The following is a 20103-nucleotide window of genomic DNA, read 5'->3' on the forward strand; positions in this document are numbered from 1 at the left end:
ATCCCTCCCCCAGAAACCAGCACAGACTGCAAAAGGCTTCAGGGCACAAGCTTGGAGGAGGCTGGGTCATAGGCCAATGGACATGGAATGATGAAACAGCAATTCCTGACTTACTGCTGCCACTAGGGTTGTATAGGAAGAGGCACCATGTTTGCGTTGCTGCCCGAGGTGGTTCTGTTAAACAATGGGGGAACCTGGGAGTTCTACTTCCTTCCCAAAGGAGTGGAGCTCTAGGCCTCACATAACCCAGGTGAAGGCTAACCACAGAAACAGCTGGTGATATGGTCAGAGATAGAAACTTGGAGCTCCGGGGTTTCTGGAATAGAGATATCATAATTCTTCATTACAAGATAAAGGACTTATAGTCATTAGATTTGGGGGATGGGGCTGATGAAGGCAGGCTGGAATCATGGGCTGTAAAATGAGGCATTATGCTTCTAGAGGACATCTTGTGACAGGGAGGCAGTGCTGCAGCGGAAACTGGTGGATAGCTTTATTGCACTCAGTCATACCTCTTCCTTGTTCCATCACCAAAATTCAACTAAACACTGGCTCACAATGGACTATTCCTCAAGGAGATAGGATATATCAGTTTGGTGAGGGGTAGGCATGCGAAGGCTGCCTGAACTCATAAAAGAAGCAGAAGCAAGAGGAAGTAAGGCTCAGAAATGAGAGGGAGGCTTCCAGATGCCCAAATGCGTTGGAGTTTAGATAGCTTCCCTATTCCTCTTGGAGGCCTCAGTGACAACATTGAGTTACATTTGGAAAAGGAGAAAGCGAGCAGCAGGTACTTGGGCAGTAATGTCTTAGAAAAGGAATACTGACAGAGCCTGGAAATTATTCTGGAAAAAAAAAGTAAAAAGGCCATGATATGAAGGAACCTTCTGGCTCAGGTTGATAGGTACAAGATGAAGGGTACATAGGACACATGGAAGGGGATCATCAGAGTTTGCAAAGTTAAGAAAAGAAATGTGAAATGCCCCCACACATGTTTTTGCTGCTGCCAGTTAGGAGTTTTTACCAATTCCCAAGGGAAGAGAAATTGCAAATATTAGAGGCCCACGGTACAACTGGGGAAAGATATTTAATCTAGCATTGTCTATAGCAGCAAAATTGAAAACAACCTACATGTCCATCATAAGGGATTGTTTAAATAAACGATAGTTCATACTTAACATAAAATACTTTGTAGAAGATTTTTAAAGATGAAGTAGATCTCTATGATTTGACATGAAATGATACCTAAGCGGAAATAAAAAAGAAGTTGGAGAATAATATATGAAGTGGAATCCCACTGGGGAGGCGGGATATGTGTCTGTAGATACATAAAAAAAATCTGGAAAGAGATGTAAAATGTACTGATGGAGCTTATATCTTGGGGTAGCTGGAATGTTTCACTTCTGCTATGTAGATGCTGGGATTGTGAGAGAGTTTTTATCAACATGCATGTATTATTATTTTAAATTCAGAAGAAACAAAGAATAAAGTTGAATTTTTAAAAGGACCCCTCTGTATATGTAATGGTTCTGTCCAGTGAGAATTCAATCTAAATCAATCATTTGGCTGCATTCATGAAGTTCCAAAGTTCCAGGTTGGACTGAGAATGACTATCATGATCAGCACTTGGGTGCCTGGGTGGTCAGAGATGTCAGCTTCTTTCATGGGATGGGCTTCAGGATGGAGCTGCCCACAAAATTCCAACATGGCTTCAGACTCATCCTCTGGGGAGGTTTAGGATTACAGTCGGGCCAGGCTTGGAACCATCCCTGTGGGTTCCCTGTGCCAGCCCAAAGTCGGCTTTCAGAAGGGCCTGGAGCCTCCAAAAACCATCAGAAGTATCTGGGGGCTTAAGAGAGATTCTCTGCAGGGGGACAGCTGTAGGGACTTGGCCAGGGCTACCAGAAGAAAAAGGTAAATGCTGTGATGCCCCTGAAGCCTGCTAAATTTGGAACTTAGGGGGGAAAAAAAGATGAATAAAAGAAGGTCTGGTGCCTATTAGGTTATCAACAGCTAGAGATACTGAAATAGCATTTCTGGGGGTAGAATGAATGTTATTTGGGGGGTCGATGTTAGGGTTATTTGACTACTCAGGTTTCATCTTTACATTGAGTTTTGCCACTGGAGAGCAAAATGAAAAATGAAATTTATTAAATTTCCTCAGTTCCTTTTTCCTTCCACCTACCCTCCTTCACAGAGTAACAACTTAATATTATTATTCCCTTTTCCTCAATGAAAGCTCTGTTGGAAATATGTCCTGTGTCATTTGTAAAACTGGTAGTGGCTATTATTTTTTGCATCATTTAGTGCAGTGAAAACATGGGGTCTTAAGACAACAGATTCAATTTGAGCTTCATTGCTCTCAGAAGTGTGTCTTTAGCCAACTTAATTTAACCTCTCTAAGTTTCTGTCCAAACATCTGCAAAACTGAGTAAAGAATACCAGTTTCATTTATTGTAAAAATTAACACATGCAGCTGCTAATATTTTTATACACATACCTTTGAAATTAATTCCAGGAAAATTTTGTATCTGCAGGTGAATTTTTAATCCTTATCTCAAATAATCAAGACCACGAAATTAATCTTTTTCTTTGTTGTTGTCAAAACTACTGATATTTAATACCTAAGCACTTTTAAATACTTAATTCAGGAGGCTGAAATCACCTATCCTTTCCGTCATTATGAGTAGAAAGGACTCTATACCTCGTATTCTTTACAAAAAGATTTTATTTATTTATTTTAAGGATTTTATTTATTTTTTAGAGAGGGGAAGGGAGGGAGAAAGAGGGGGAGAAATATCAATGTAGGAGAGAAACATCCATTAGTTGCTTCTTGCAGGCCCCCAACCAAGGATCTGGCCTACTACCCAGGCATATACTCTGACCGGGAGGACGCCCAACCCACTGAACCATGCCAGTCAAGGCTATGCCTTATATTCTGAAATGTCCCACCTTTTACTGATATCTGTCTATGTCTGTTGAGATATATGTGTGTGTGTGTGTATACATCAGTAATATAGAGCCATGTTAGCTATATATTACTGATATATTCAATATATACACACACCACATATACAACATATCACATACACACATATATGCATACATATATACACAAACATATGTAATAACTACTATTATTATTTATTCAATAAAATTTGGGAAGTACAGGAAAAATATTTTTTACATTATGTTCTTACTGTATTTTTTCTATTACCATTTATCCCCCATATACCCTAAGAAAAAATTTTAAAGGAGAAAAACAGTAATTATCCTGGCAGAGGCAACCACTATTAAGATTTCATCATATTTTCTTTTAATCATTAATACAAAGCCCATCTCATGGGGACATTAATGTGGAAAACAAGTGTTTCCAGAGAGCCAGCTACTGGTCTCAGTCTTTAGACCTTCCCTCGCCTCTAGTGTAAGCCTGACTTGTTGTGGGAGAGCTCCTTCCTCTGTAAAAGTTTTTATTTTTTGGGTGAGGGTCAAATCGGTGCTGGATTTAAAAATGAATATGAGTACTATCAGGAATAAGAGGAAGAAAAGTTAGAATAATGAGGAAGAGAGAGGCAAGGATATAGAGGTAGCTACTAGAGTTGTCAGGAAAAAGACTTTCTACATGGTATGATTGAAGGAAACCAGGCTACTGCCCAAGCTGACCCACTGCCCATCAGCCTGGCTTCAGGCTCCCTGAACTCAGCAGCAGAGTGTGGTATAAATGGCATGGGCCGGCAATGGCATATCTGGGTCTGAGCTCTGGCTGTTTCCCTTTCTATGCAGTGAATTACCTCTTGGTCAGAATGATCTCCAAGTTCTGTTTTAGCTCTTAAATCACATCTTGATACTTTTCACTGTGAGAGGCATATAGCTTGATCTTTAATAACAATAAAATGATACTAGGAGAGGTAATACTTTAAGCCACATAGATAAGAGTCAGAGAGTTTGACCGCAGGCTTTTATAGTGGGTCGGAATGCACTGGAATGTCTGAAGGGTGTGGGTGGGTAGGACTGATTGGGAGAGGAATGAAGACAAGGCAGTATGAGGTTTGAGAAACATTACATCAATGTTAATTTTTCCAAAGGTGCTTCTGTAGTGATACTGACAGGATGTTTCTCTTACTACTGTATCCCCAGCGTCTGGCACAAAGTAAGCCCTCAATAGATATTTTAAAATGAATGAATGAATGGAGCAGGCTGCAGTGGAGGAGAGGAAGGGCACCAATCTAGACAAAGAAAAGAGCAGAGGACACTTCTGTTAGGCCCCTTGTACCAAGGCATTGAGCCAGGGAGGAAGTGCACAGCCCTGTGAATTACCACAGCCACCCACCCTCGGGTCACTTGAGCCTGCTGGTCACAAAGCGCCCTCTCTCCTCTTGGCCCCACTGTGGTAATAATTCCAGAGCCACAGGGAAGCTCTTTAAACTGTGCCTCTAAGTAAGCACCTTGCTCCAGGTCCTAATTCAGAATCTACCTAAGAAATGTTCTTTAAAACACAGAGAAAATGGCCCAACTAAACATTTAGTACACTGAGCCCAGCTGAGAAGATTCAAGCATTCTCATTGGCAGACGGCCCTTCCCAGCAGAGATGATGACCTTTCCTCCACTTTGGTTGGTGGTTTCATGGTTTACCTGAGAAAACCTCTGATTATGACTATGGAAACCAACTGGAAAGTCCTCCCTCTAAGGCAGACCAGACTGGCGCAGACAGTTTGTTTCAGTTCCCCTGGGCCCAGCTGCTAATAAAGCATTGCCCACAGACATCTGGGCTGTCTCCAGACTCCCCGCAGTGCAGGTCCTCAGTTTGAATTGGTGTCTCACTGAATTTGTGGTGGTGCAAGTGCAGTTATTTTAATTCCATACAACATATTTAAAGGGCATAAATACATGCAGTATTTGGAATCCTGATCAAGGACCAATAGAGTGTAGGCAGTGAGCATACTGCATGTAGGCTCTGCTCTAGGCACTTGACAAAGATAAACTCATTTACTCTCGTGACAGCCTCAGGATATAGCCACTCCTGTCAACGTTGTTATCCCAATCCCCATTTGTACAGGTGATTATTATCACCCTCATTTTATACATAAGAAATCTGAGGCATAATGAGGCTAAATGACCTCTGATGTCCTACAGCTGCTGAGCGGTAAAGCCAGGCTTTGAATCCAGGCAATCTGAAGGTAGAGCTCACCTGCTTAGTCAGAAGAGTGCACTGCCCCTTCACATGCATGTCATTGTGAAGGCTGAAATGAAGACATGCTGCTTGACTGGGAACACACAGGCACCCTAGTTTGGGGACTTCTGTTTGCACGTTTTGTACTCCCACAATGCTGAACAACCAGTAGGTATTCCACAGCATGTATATATTAATGACAATTTTCCCCAAATATTTTTATATGTGCATGCAAAAATCTTGCCTCCATTGAGCCTTAGCCATGGTGACACTCATGGAATGCCCAAGGGAATTCTTACTAAACAGTTAATGGGTGGCCTGGCTGCTGTGGCTTAATGGATTGAGCGTTGGCCTGTGATCCAAGTGTCGCTGATTCAATTCTCAGTCAGGGCACATAACTAGGTTGCACATCAGGTCCCCAGTTGGGGGCATGTGAGAGGCAACCACACAGTGATATTTCTCTCCCTCTCTTTCTCCTTTCCCCTCTCTCTAAAATAAATAAATAAATAAATAAATAAATAAAATTGTAAAAAACAAAGTTAATGGGTATTAACAAAAACTAATTAATAGTGAGAGATTTGTCATCATTGGGCACCAACAATTTTTTAATTTTTTTTTCTCCTGATTTCAGAAGTAATACATGGTCATTAGGATAGGTCAAACCTTGCTGAAATACATAAAATATTCAACTATTTAAATTAATCATATATAACACTAGGACAGTATCCAAAATAAAATAATTGAGAGAAGGTCTCAGGATTTGACCTGCTTGGTAAGAATTTAAATATAAGGAATTCTCTTTTTATTGAGGGCTAGCTTGAGGAGCATGGGGTCACATAGTAACTTTTTAAAACAAGATTTTACTTATTTATTTTTAGAGAGAGGGGAATGAAGGAGAAAGGAAGGGAGAGAAACATTGATGAGAGAGAAACATCGAGGGGTTGCCTCTCACATGCTCCCTGAATGGGGCAGAACCCACAACCCAGACATGTGCCCTGACTGGGAATTGAACCAGCTATGATATCCAACCGAGCCACACCAGTCAGGGCCATATAGTAACTTTTAAGTTGCCTATATCTTTAGAAGATGAGTCTACTGAGATTTATAAAAAGGTGAGATATGTTCATTACCTTGTTTTTCTTTTTTTTTAGTTCATTTCTTCTTTAGGAGCTAATAATATATATAAATGCTCAGGCAGGTCCCTTGGAGCCGCTTTAATGTTACAACAGAGTGGGAGCTAGTTGGATCTAAATATTTATGTGTAATCCCAATTACTTGCATTTGAAAACTAAGAGTGAGGGTAAGGCTCCCGTCTTTAGGATCTTCTCTTTCTTCTGTAGCCATGTTTGCTCCTCAAATCATGTCCCATGAAAGGGTCCCCCCAGCTCAATAAAAGCTTTCTGGTCCTGCTACAACTGGCACAGTGAAGAGGGCTGACTCAGAAAAGACCTTGGGAAACTTCCGGCTTTACTGCTTACTAAAGTGGGAGCAAACTGAAACTCGGGGTGCTTCCTCATGTTCTTACTTGTCAACAAGGGTTAGTGCTAGTGCCCTGTCTCTTCCTTAAGATCATCAGGAGACTATAATGAGGCCAAGAATATGGAAAACTTCGTAAACTCTTCCTGCAGCAGATGTAGATTAGAAGGTGAGGTGATCATTCCTCACTGCTCGAATATTTGCCTTTGGGAAGAGTTAGTCTGAGGTGGAGAAAAGTGCACTTTGAAAACTAAAATCTTAAAAAGGAAGTTGATGTCTCAAACAAATGTCAGATTTATTTATAAGTGGTAATTAATGGAAAATGAACTTGAGGTACTGTGCTATCAGAGGAACATTTGGGTTTCAAATACTCCCTATCTGTCTCTCCTTGAGAGGAAAAAAGCAAGAAGGAAAGAAAAGAAGGAAGGAAGGAAGGAAGGAAGGAAGGAAGGAAGGAAGGAAGGAAGGAAGGAAGGAAATTAGAAACGAGCATAAATACAAAGGAGAACATAATTTGGGGACAAAGTCACTTAGTGAGAAAATATTTGTATAATTCCTTTTGTTACGCTGAGCTCCTCGAGGTTGGAATTGTATTTTATTCATCTTTGTGTGGCACATCCTAGAGACTATTTAGGATGAATCATATAGCATTGCCATTTTTACAGACAAAAACAGTCTAATATTGGCAATGCCATATGAGTCAACCCCTAAGTGTTAGATAAAGATGCAAGGGATCTAAGGGTCATATTCACTCAGTCAATTTTAACCTATTCCCATAATACTCTTTCCCCCTTCCCACACCTGGTCAGAGAGGTGGAACTTGCCTTTCACTGTCTGCTTGACTGTTAAGATTCATGCCTCTCTCTTTTAAGGCTGTCTTTGGTGTTCTCTGAATTAAAAATTTCTAAATATTAAGTACACGCTGTACTAACGTCCCTTTCTTATCATCTTCATACCTCTAAAGAAGGGGCCTCATTATGACCCAAATTTATATTCCATTTCATTTGATAGATAAAAGAGGCTCTAGTCAAAAAATGGAATTTCTTCATTAGAATGGGTATAGATTTTTTCTTTCTTCCTTTCCTCCCTCTCATTTCCTTCCTCCTTCCCCCTCCCCCTCCTCTCCCCTTTTTCCTTCCTTTCTCTCTTTCTTCCTCTGTCCATTTCTCCCACTATCCCTCCCTCCGTTCCTGCCAGATCAGGTAGACAGACTTGAGTGAACTAAGGGGCATGACAAGACTTATATCTCAGGTCCCCAGAGAGGACACCTGAATCTTACATACTTCCTTTAACCCCTCAGGATGCCGAACACTGGACAGAGGTTATGTTGAATGGGATTTATGCAAATCAAGTAGATCTCCAAGTGGAGGTCATGAACTTCCATTTCTCCTTCCATATATTTGTTTCTTTTATTTACTTTTGTCTGAAAGATTAGGTTTGGCAGTGTTTGGCTCTGTGACAAAATGGTATAACATTCACATCATCTCAACCGTTTTTGTATCACATTATGTCACTGACATGCAGAGCAGCACTGCAAACTTAATTTTTATCATAATGACTATATAGGGAGGCCTTGAAAGGTATAATGATTTTATAAAATATGTAAGGCCATCAGTTCCTCCTTTCTAAAAATCCAAACAGCAGTAGAGACAGGACCTGGTAGAGGTGGCATGATGACCACATGGACACATGAGACTATGCAGGCTCAAAGGGCAGGCATTGTTGTTGGCTTTGCTCCCTGCTGCACCTGGAGCCTAAACAGAACTGGCAATGACGTGTTGCGAGGGAACAGATTAAAGTTGGAAGAATGACATTTAGATCTCTTGCATGTTTATCTAACACTAATGAGGCACATAGTAGGCACTGAGAAAAAGTTGTTGAATGGATGAATGGGCATTGCAGTTCAACTATTGAGTTGATGGTATCGCAATTCCACAACTCTGCAGTTCAGTAGTCATATATCCCTCCAGGCTCATTTTCTCAGTTTTAAAATGGGGATTATTGTGCCTATCTGGTACGGCTGTTGAAGAGATTAAATGAGAGTTCATGTAAAGGATTAATAGCAGGCACTTATTAAATGTTCGTGCCTTTTCTTCATCTGCTTTTATATGGGTGCGGGGGGGGGGCTGTTCTGTGCAATGTAGGATGTTTAGAAGTATTGCTGCCCTCCACCTACTAGGTGCTATTACACCCCTCTGCCTTGACAACAAAACATGTCTCTAGATATTGCTGTTGTTCCCTAAGAAGCAAAATTGCCTCCTATTAAGAGCTACTGATTTTAATCACCCACTGAGTAATTAAATATTGCAATTTATAAATAAGTTTTCATATATTTAAATGTATATAAAGTCAGGGCATATACAATAAAAGAAAAACAGCAAATATCAAATTAAGCTATATAGTCAACCCATAATTATCCATGAAGTGAGTAATGATTTATTATCCTGCATTAGATTGTTTTCTTAAGTATGGTTGGTTTAGATTCATTATATTAATAGCAATCAATTTCCTGGACACTCACTGGCTATTAACAGGGAGAGATGGCAAGTGCACATGAGGAGAAATCATTTGGGTTTCTTAAATTATCATGGATGCCCACAAAGTGTACACTTTAACTACAGCTTATTAGCAAACTTAAAAAAGTAATAGCAACATTCATACTTACAGGTGAATTAAAGACTTTAGTCCTCGGAAAGTATGTCTTGAAATGGACTTGATGTTGTTGTTTTCTATGAATCTGCAGTAGGTTATAATATTTTTGTTAGACAGCTGTCAGAATCTGAGAGACTTTTCCTGAATCATTACATTAAAAAAAGTTTTGGGTTTTTTTACTTACAAATACTCTAAGTGTGGCAGACCAATAAAAGCATCATCACTGATCACATCAAAGGAGTTCGATGTGAATAACCTGCCCAGAAAAAATACATAATGAAAATTGTTAAACTGACCAATTGTCAATTTATGCTGCTTTCTCTCTCAGAGAAATGAGTGGGAGTTGTGTACAGCAAAATGTCTGAATGTCTGCCTTCTAAAATGTTATTTATTCAGGTAATTTTTGTGGCTTTTTAAAATCCCCAATTATCTCCTCACAAAATGTTCACTCAGGAAGGGGGGTTTTGTGCCCCACTCCCCACAGTGATGGATGTCACATGTCCTGGGTAACATTTTGAGATACAATTTGGGCAATATGATGGCCAAATCAACATTTTGCACATTTTCATGAAAAAGACACTAAGAGAATCTCTCTCTTTGTGCTAAAAACTTCTGGAACATTCTGACCAGCCCAAACAATGGTGCTTTGGGGTTTTAAGCCTGGGAAACCTAAAAATGTAGCTCTGTGCCCTGTGGTGCTATGACATCTCAGAGAACATAAGCCATTGACACTGGCTCAATGAACATCAACTAACCTCCTTCTTTGAAAACAGAGCAGGCTAAAGATGCGTAGTAATGAGGCTTAAGAAGAGTCTTAGCTCCTTTTTATTATTAAATAATTGAAAAGAACACTAACTTGGACAAATTTACTTGCACTTTCAAAATCCACAGGGATTTGGTTTCAAAATGACTGATGAAAAGGAGCATTAACCAGCAATCCCCACACCCCATCAAAATCTTTGGAGAACTTGCCAGTTTTCTCAATGGGAGGCTTAAAAGAAGTGATTGTAGGCTAAATAATACAAAGCAGGTTTTTGTTTTTGTGTTAGAGTAAGCATTAATTTATGGAACCCGTTAGATAAAGCATTGATGCAAGCTGAAAATAAGGTTTTAAATGTACTGATGACAAATTTATAATGGGTTCAAATGACGTTCAGTCTACACATTAAGGTTCTTGTGTGTGGGACCCTCATATTCCACCTGCAACTATTGTCCAAAATATGACCATGATCATAGGCCAGACCAGATGTTAGATATAATTGGACAGTTTGCATCACATGCATACTGTTTAATTGCACTATGAAAAGTCTAATATTCTCCGTTGTAATCTTTTTTATTTTTTATTTTCAAATTTAGGGATTAAAAATAACTGCTACTAACTAGCTTAGTGACTTCATCTCTCTGAGATTGTTAACTAAGGAGATTAAAACTGAGAGATCTCACTTTCTGAACATTTATGAATAACTTATTTGGTATCTGGGATTGCTCCAAAATAATCAAGGGAGGAGACAGCCGTAGGTCAGAAGTGAATCAAGCATGAGGTGATAATTTTTGAAGCTGAAAGATGGGTACATGGGAGTGAATTTTATTATCTCTACTTTTTTATATGTTTAAAATTCCCCATAAAAATAAGGGGAAAACATGAGCCAAGCAAACAAAAATAAATGATCTCTTGCATTTCTTACTAAACTATCAATCCCTCCTCCCTCCAAGGTCATAGCTTTATACTCTAAGTAATTCACCAGGCTCTGAAAAGTCAACACAGATGACTGAGTAGTCATGCATATTAGATGCCCATGGTTATTAAAAACAAATTCAGAGGTTTATGATTTTAGTCACAACTTCGGCAATCACCTCTTCTTACTTTATGGTTCTGGAAAACAAGAAGATTATGTGGTCTTACTCCAAGATAAACTAACACCCAAAGACCCAAAGACTTCCTGAGGCTCCAGATTTTCATTTCATTCTGTATAGACAGCATCAGGGATGGAGAGAATGGAATAAGGCAGAAATAGATACAGAAAAATACTTCCCATGCTCACTGGTTTGCCAACTGTCCCGTGGGTGGACCAGCGACTTCATAATCATGCACTTCAAGTCACCAGAAGAAATAGCTTCTCTCACTAGTTCCCCTTATGTTGAATCAGATGCAAAACAGAGTGGGAAATGGATATTAGTGGGCAGAACTTGCCCACACATGTCAGGGAAATAAAACAGGATTTCCACTAGAATTTTTATCTGCTTGATCATTCCTTATCCCTAGCACCTGTAATACTACCTTTCCCATAATGGACACTGAATAAATATTTGTTCAACAAAGAGGAATTTACTTTACGTTAAATTCTGGGCATTACTACGTTACTAGATTGAATGTTTCTTAGAGCAAGAATTTATCTTTATTTGCTTTTGTGTCCCTAGCCCTGAGCATAGTTCTTGGCTAAATAATGTTTGTTGAACTAGAGTTCAAGAATTAAAACCTCTGGTTAAAACTTCAACTACATATGAAACTATGAATGGCTTTCAGAATTTGTCAAGGGAAAGAAGCCAGAGAACAAAATAAACTATCTCCTATATGATTATACTTATATAAGAAACAAAACCCGGCAAAACTGATATATGCTGGCAAATGTCAGAACGGTGGTTACCCTAGGAGGCAAGTAATAGCTAGAGGGAGACACAGGGAGTTTTAGGGGGTAGTGATAACATTTGGTTTCTGGATGTTGGTTATAAGGACGTTTATTTAAAAAAATCATGCTGGAGGTAAGTAAATAGACAAAGCACTGAGGGTACTTAGGGCAGTTGAAGATACTCTGTATGATACCATAATGATGGATGGATGTCATTATGCATTTGTCCAAACCCACAGAATGTACAACACCAAGAGTGAACCCCTGTGTAGGCTATGGACTCTGTGTGATAATGTAGGTTCATCAATTGTAACAAATGTACCACTCTGTTGGGGGATGTTGGTAATGAATGAGGCTATGCATGGTCAGAGTAGGGGATATATAGAAAATCTCCATGCCTTCTCCATTTTTTTCTGTGAACCTAAAACTGCTCTAAAAATATGAAGTCTTAATTTTTAAAAGTTGAGATATATACTTAAGATATGTATACTTTATGTATATTGCATTTCAATAAAAAGGATGAGATAATAATGAATATCAGTCCTTCAATTATAAATTCAGTTGTAGTTTTCTGTGGATAAGGATTCCATGGACAAGGATGTGTAAAATTATACATACATCCTAAATAAGTTGAATGGGCTATCCATGTTATTATCCTATATGAAGCTAAAAAGACTTTAAGATATCTACCAAATGGGTGAAACTCTGATCCTTAATCTTTTATGGATTTCTCTGAATATGTTTGATCTCAATATTAGGATTTGTTTTTGTGTCAGATATGTTAAAGAATCCCACAGGCCCTGTTAAGGGAAACTGTGTCCCCCCAATCTTTATATACAACAGATTTGGGGCAGACCAGGATGGCCCAAATATTTTATACCATGCAGATGCTGCCTCTTTCCTCAGATTATTAGGGTAAGAAGGACTCAGCTTCTTACACAGGATAGCTAATTCTGAGGTTGGTCAGCATGCCATAGCCCAAGTAACGGCTCAAAAACATGAGTTGGGCTGAAGATGTGTCCCTTTTGGAGGCTTTGGAATCAGCAGAGATGCAGCCAGTTGGCAGAGGACCTGAAGGAGGAAGTATGCCTTAGGGCTGAGTTAAATCCATGGCAGGCAGAAGTCTGTGCAAGACACACTTGGGAGAGAGCACTGTGTGGAGGAGATGTGTGTGCAAAGGGAAAGCGTGTGTGAAGGCTGGAGCAAGGAGTCCTCTAGATCTGTGTTAGATCCCAAGTCAGTACTTCTCAATCTTGGTCACACTTGGAATGACCTGGGGAGCTTTAAAAATCCTGATACCTGGTTCTCAACCTCAGGGAACTGGTTAGATCTCTACCTGGATGTGGTCTAGGCAGAGGGTATTTAAAAGCTACCCAGGTGGCTCTCAGATGCAACCAGGGCTGCATATGGTACGATAGCCCCCCTTTACCTGTGGCGACCATGGGGGCCTGACTGGAGCAGTTGCTGTGGTATGGAGCTGCTGTGGGTTGTCCTGTCCCCATAACTACATATAGCCAGAATCTGTGATAGTATGACTCAGATTTCACAACTCCTCATGATGGGAGCACTAGGAGGGGTTGGTGGGGACCAATATACCTTCTGAATGAACTTGTTACCTTGAGCTACATGTCAGAGATCTGTATCCCATAGACCTGCCAAGCAGTGATCCTGTGGGTTTGTGCAGAGATGGTATAGAATTTTCCCTCCCCCTGATCCAGTGGGAAAATTTGAGGTCTCTGCCACTTTCTATGTTCTAAGGGAAGGAAAAGCTAAGCATTTTTTCCTATAATTTTGGTTGAGGTGGACACAGAATGTGCCTTGACCTATCAGTACCTTCCCCACTAAGTGTTGTGCACTTATGTCTCTTAGCCATCAGCCTCATTAATTCAGTAAGAAAAGGGACTGTGGGAGGAATGAAGAGGATTTTTTTTTCCTGCAATCAAAAAAGTATATATGTTTCCTTACCAAGAAGGATATTTAGGAAAACTGTACATATCAACTATCAATTTCAGGCGGGCGATAGATAGCTCATTCTTGAAATAATGATTGTTGACTTCATATAGCCTACATTTCATAGCCTCCTGATGGATTATCTGATTTGGTCTTTGGAACAATTCTGTGAGTGGTTAGAGAGGGTGTTCATATTTTTTTTGACAGAAGGAAAGTGAGGCTCAGAAGGCTATTAAAAACTTTGCTCAAGGTCATGAAGCCCAAGACTCCTGCTCTACTGCCCTTTGCACACACCAGGTGGCCTCTCAGTTTAGGACCCAGATCACATAATGACATAATATCCATATTCTGGCAGATAGCCATAACACTGCTCAGCTTATAAGGACTTAAGAATTAAATAATAATTACTTTCTTTGAGGAATTGATTAATCGATATAAGTAGTCTCAAAGTCACATTAAGATCATGTTGACCTGTATTTTTTTTCGAGGATTTGAAAAATTTGAATGCAGTTTGATGTGTTCTGCTTATAAATATCATAAACTCATTGTAGAAATTCTACAAAACACAGGAAAAGCTTAAAGAAGAAAATAAAGATCACCATAATCATACCACAAAAAGATATTGACATGCATGTACATAATACATTTATATTTATAAAACTGGGATAATTTTTATATTGTTCTGTGTCCTCCTCTTCATGCCCTTGTTTTCTCATGATAATAAATTTTTAATAATATAATTTTAACAGATGAGTTTTGTGTTATCATGATTTTTTTTGTAGATTCTAACTTTCAATATTATAAACAGTACCATAACTATCCTCTTATACAAATATTTTTCCATATCTCTATTTCCTTAGGAAATACTTAAGCTATATTTCTAAAAGTAGCATTATTAGATGGATATGATTTTCTAAGTCTCTACCTCTTTATTGCTAACTTGTACCAAATTACATATGCAACTCAATGTAGAAATGCTTATTTTACCATATCTTCAGCAACATTTAGCATCATTATTTTTGTTTCTTTTTCTATGAAATTATGTCATTTGACCAATTTTGTTTTCTAAGCACTTTTTTATTTTTTAAGGACATTACTTATTCTTTTTCTATCTTATTTGATGCCGAGAGTTTTTAACTACTGATCACAACTTGCCTTTTCACTCATAATTTTTAACACATAGAAGTTTTACATCTTTAACAAAATATATCAACTTCCATTGTGTATTTTTCCTTTACTTTTATTCTTAAAATGTTCTTTCCTACCTAGAGATCAATGGAATATAACCCACACCATCCTTCCTTTTAATTTTCTTTTAGAAAGTTGACTCTTTAACTCATTTGGGTTTTTATGTATGATGTGAAGTGAGATGCTGCTTTGATTCTTTCTTAGATACTTACCCAAATTTATCCAAAGCCTTTTGTTGAATTATTAGTGCCTTCCTCATTTGTTGACATTGCTTTCTTCAAATGTCTGCTATTTTATTCAGTTTTTCCAAGAATGGAATCTTGGATTTATTATTCACATTGCTTCCTAGTTTATTATTTTACCTTTTTATTATTTATTTTATTTTGAGTAAGGATATTTATCTAGTTTTGTGCTTGATTCATATATTATTATTCTTTATGATTTAAAATCAAAGTATTTAGAAATATGACTTCATCTCTATGTAAAGCATCCCGAAAGTTTGAATAGGTAATACTCTGAAGAGGGAATCCAGAAGCCTGGCTCTTAATTCCCATGTGGCTACAAATCCTCTGTGTGGCCTTAAGCATGTCATTTCTCCCTACATTCAAATAAGAGGTCTAGACTAGATCATTGTTTAGATCATTTCTAACTTGAAAGATGTATGATTCCCTGCTTTACTTGTGGATCAGCAGTTATGGGTTCTGCAGGGGGAGTGGGAGTGAGGAGGCAGTTCTGCAGATGGCTGCACGGCAGTAGTAACCCTGCCGAGAGCATCTCTCTTTGTCTCAAACCAGACTGCTCATCTGGGCACATCAGGGGCTTATGGCTCTAATGACATCCACCTCTTCAGATCTATTTAGTCACCTGTGACATCTTGACTACCATCAGAATTGTCATTGGCTCATGGTGGCCTGCATCCTGACTTCCAACCCAATGTAGATTCTCCTGGCTAAGAAGGAGAGATAGTTTAGGGAGCTCTCCCATACAGTACCCTCCCCCAACCTCGGTGAAGAGCATTCTGGGTAAAGAAGAGAAGAGTGAGCATCAGGTTGTCAGCTGAAGACTCCATTGATTAGATATAGAATAAATAATAGTTTCTAAGCTTGTAGCTGCCACTTACTATGCACATGATGCATTAAGTAGGTGAATCTATTTTAGTACCTGTTAAAATAAGTATTATAATAACAAAAAGACTTCCTATAAGATTCAAAGAATTACATGAGATAATGGGTATGAGCACATCTCCAATGCTTCTGCCAAAGAATGTCTAAGCAAAGATTGACATAAAATGTCAGGGCTGGAAGAGTCCCTAGACATCCTAAAGGACTTCAGTTTTAATGCTAGAGAAACAGGTTCAGTGACACTGTCACCTGCCCAAGAGAACTGTTATAGGCATCACCAGGGAATTAGGTAGACACGGGCAGTGTGTATAAACATGAGTGTGCACACTTCCAGTACATATCTGTGTCTGTATGTTTATAGTCACATAAATATGTGGAAAAGAGCAAGATACACAGGTTACAGCTGTTGGAATATTTGGGAGCACAGATGGAGGGCTTGCCAATTTGTTTAGAGCTGCCTCTGCTTAAATGATTCAGACTCTGGTTGTTACTAATATTCTCCTTTTTCCAAAAGAATAGAGCTGGTTGAGTGATACTTAATAATAGGCTGATGACTCACTTTAGTTAAATGCGCATATTCTAAGTTCAAGTGTTGTGTGAATAACTTGAATAATTTACATTTGAATATTTTAAAATATGCTCTCAAGATAGCATTAAAATGGGAAGCATCACACACAGGAGCACAATATTTCACAGTTATTTTGGACTCTAATCCTTGAAAAACATTTTCAATGTAATTCAGCTGATCCTTAAGTCTACTGCCACCTCTTCAACCTGGGTTGATGAGGAATAAATAACCTCACTTTAGCTCCATATTAATGTGAGGTTAGGGGCACTACAGAAAGATATGTGGTTCAATTCCTCTTTGATAGGCGAAGGTAAGGAATGCAGAAGTTAAGTGACTTACTCAAAGTCACATCTTTTGTCAGCAGCAAGGCCAGGATGAGAATGTAGGTGTTAGATTTGCAAAGATTCCCTTAGGAATATTCTTAGCATGCACACTGGCGAAGATTTGAGCATGGCCCCACCCCTTTGGTTTTATCATCTATTACCTCACATCCCAAGGCAAACGTTTCCTTTCTGGGAGTTGGCAGGACTAGTAAACAGCCCATCTCCTAGTGTTGTTAACAAATTCAGTCTGTATCGCCCTGGTCCTGAAACATGAAGAAGGGACTTAAATTTTATGCAAAATCTATTCTGTACTAAGCTTCATCTTTTAGCAGCTTGCCATTTATGAACTGATTTTAATCCTCAAGTGAACACTACAATGTAGGTTTTATAGTCTCCACTTGAAGAATACGGAGGTGAGAGGGGTAAAAGTAATTTGAAGCTTGTAACTGGCAGAGCTAAGATTCTATGTTCAGGCATGCTCTTGCCACGGTTGGCTGAAAATGATCCTGGGTAAGGCTTGCTTCCTTTTTTTAGTCCCATCAGATCAGCCCAGTATCTGCCATAAATCTAGAAGAGCCTTGCCTGGTAGTCCCAGAGTGTGTTCCTTAGAATACAAGACCTGCACGTTGTTTTTGTTGTTTTGTTTTTTCTTTGCATGAACAAACAAATTAATTAATAAATTTGGAGAAAGTGGGTAAGTGAAGTTAATCAGAGTTCTTAATTACACAAATCTTTTCTACTCTTAATTATTAATTAAGTGAGACTCTTCAAAAGGAAACTGCATATGTAGTTTCCCAATCTTATTGATAATTGGACCCTTTTATCTTCAAGCTTTACACAGAATGAGTATTCCATGGAAGGTACTCAGAGAATTGTTGGTTGGTTTAGCCATCTGGGAAATAGCTGTGATGGAACCTGCTCCAACCAAGAAAAATGAGATTGTAAATTTAAGCTCAGGGGTCTTTTTCTGTTGAACGGACTGCCAGCGATAGTCTACTTCCTCTGAAGGACGCAGTATCCTCTGGGAGGTCCCCAAAGAAATAGTGTGTGCCAAGCTGCTTGACCAGGTGGTTAGCCTGGTGGTGAGGCCTGAATGCCAGATATCACACTTAATGAACCCACACTAACAGAATGGTTAGAGCTACTCCTTACATGTAGATATATGGTTTAAGGCAGGCTTTAGGATGGGGTTCTTTCTACCTGCCTAAGCCCTGCTCACAAGACTTTCTAGAACAGGTGAGGTATAAATAATTAAGCTGATAAATAAAGTGATTACCAAAGGTATAGATTCCCTAAGTATGGTCCACAAAACCAATACTCTATGGGATTCTAAGAGAAGTGAAACAACATAAAATAAGTCCAGAGGCTTTTCCATGCCAGGGTGCACTGTGAATAGCCAAGCAGGGATAGAAGCTGCAGTTTTCCAAACTGATGTGAGGACAGAAACCTTTTCTTTCAGGACAACTGTTTGATAGGACACAAGTTTAGAAACATTGGCCTAAGGTGTAACTTTAAAGTAAATAAATCCTTTTTCTTTTGTTCTTATATTCTTCTTCTTTCCCTCTCTCTCTCTCTGGGACCAGAACCTACACATACAAATGAGAGCTGAATCCTAGCAAAACTACTTGTTCTTGCCAGCAACACTCATACTCTTTCAAAGGGCTTTGGAACTTCTTTTCAGTAACTGTCTCCAGGAATCAGGCCACATTCTCCTGAATACCCTCATCATCAATGGCAGAGGCTGACTGTTTAAAAGGGAAATTGACTTTGGGGACAAAACTATGCAATTCAAACCCAATGATCCATGTTCAGGAGGAAGTAAGGCTGTGCCACTTATTATGGGTGTGGCATTGAGGAGGTTACCTAACTCTTCTAGGACTCAGTACTTTACCTGCAAAATGGAAGTGATCATGTTCCCTCACAGGGTTACCACGATGAAGAAAGTGAGATATATAAAGTACTTAACATCAGGCAATATAAAAATGGTGAATATCCTCTAATAAAACTTCACCTTGTTCTACTGCATGGCTTATAAATTAGCAGTATGGACAGGAAGAATCTAGAAATGTTTAGGCATGGAAGCCCAGCTGGGAAGAATTTGTGACTGACCTCCTACAAGGAGTTCTCGGCAATTCAAGAGTTCTTTGTACATGTAAATCCTAGCCTGTTTATTTTTTTTTAAGTCTTGTTACTTTTTAATAACATTTTACACAGGCAAACACCTGCCATCTTGCCATATAGATGGGTCCAACAATTCTTTTCCAACCCTCACCCTGTGGGAGGGATGCTGAAATATTGTTTTATTATCAGCCATCATGAGGAAGTCCTGGTAAAGTCCCAATGGACCTACTTGGGAAATTGGGAACTACATTATTACTTTAATAATAACTTCATAACAGTCAATTTCATATTATAAAGTTTGGTCAATTAACAATCTAATTTACTGGTTTGTTAGAATTAATACAGTAAATTGCATCCATTTCCTTAACAAAATCATTTTCTATATTATATCAAAGTAACTCTGTAAAAGAGAATAATATAATAGAATTTTAAGCTAGGAAAAGACCTTAGTTAATTAAATGTGAAGCTCTCAGATGCCAACTTATGTTTCGTTTGGTCTTTATCTTGTTTCACAATCTGCTTTCAGACTTCTGCCTTCCCCCTGAAAGTTAGGACAATACAACCCCATGTTCAGTACCATGTTCTCATGAGCAGTAGCCTATTGGGGCTTAGGATATCATTTTTAGATAAGATGTGTCTTCTCTGGTTTACTGCAGTCACTACCATTCTCTATTGTCTTATACCCAACTGTTTCCTTCATTTACCTTATCATCCCCATCCCAACTGGCATTTTAATTTGAGAACCATAATTTAATCTAGCTCTGGTATTTTACACATTTAACATCTGAGGCCCAGGATATTTTGTGACCAACCCAAGGTCACACAGCCCATTATTGGCTGAACTGAATTTCAAACCCGTGTCTACCGACTTCTAATTCAGGCCTCTTACCATCCTAACACAGAACCACTC

At 38.9% G+C, this 20103-nt stretch overlaps 1 protein-coding gene across 1 annotated transcript in view; it reads right to left on the reverse strand.

Annotated features, from left to right (window-relative positions):
- Positions 1 to 20103, reverse strand: part of LGI1 (leucine rich glioma inactivated 1) — a 38113-nt gene that overhangs the window by 10517 nt on the left and 7493 nt on the right. The window contains exons 3-4 of the mRNA XM_090277949.1: positions 9480 to 9551; positions 9309 to 9380 (exon numbers count right to left, since the gene is read on the reverse strand). Of these exons, the coding sequence (XP_090134075.1) occupies positions 9309 to 9380; positions 9480 to 9551 (144 nt within the window). The remainder of the gene's footprint in view (positions 1 to 9308; positions 9381 to 9479; positions 9552 to 20103) is intronic.

This window comes from Furipterus horrens, unplaced genomic scaffold, assembly GCF_987537825.1.
Source record: "Furipterus horrens unplaced genomic scaffold, mFurHor1.1.pri manual_scaffold_5, whole genome shotgun sequence".
NCBI lineage: Eukaryota > Metazoa > Chordata > Mammalia > Chiroptera > Furipteridae > Furipterus > Furipterus horrens.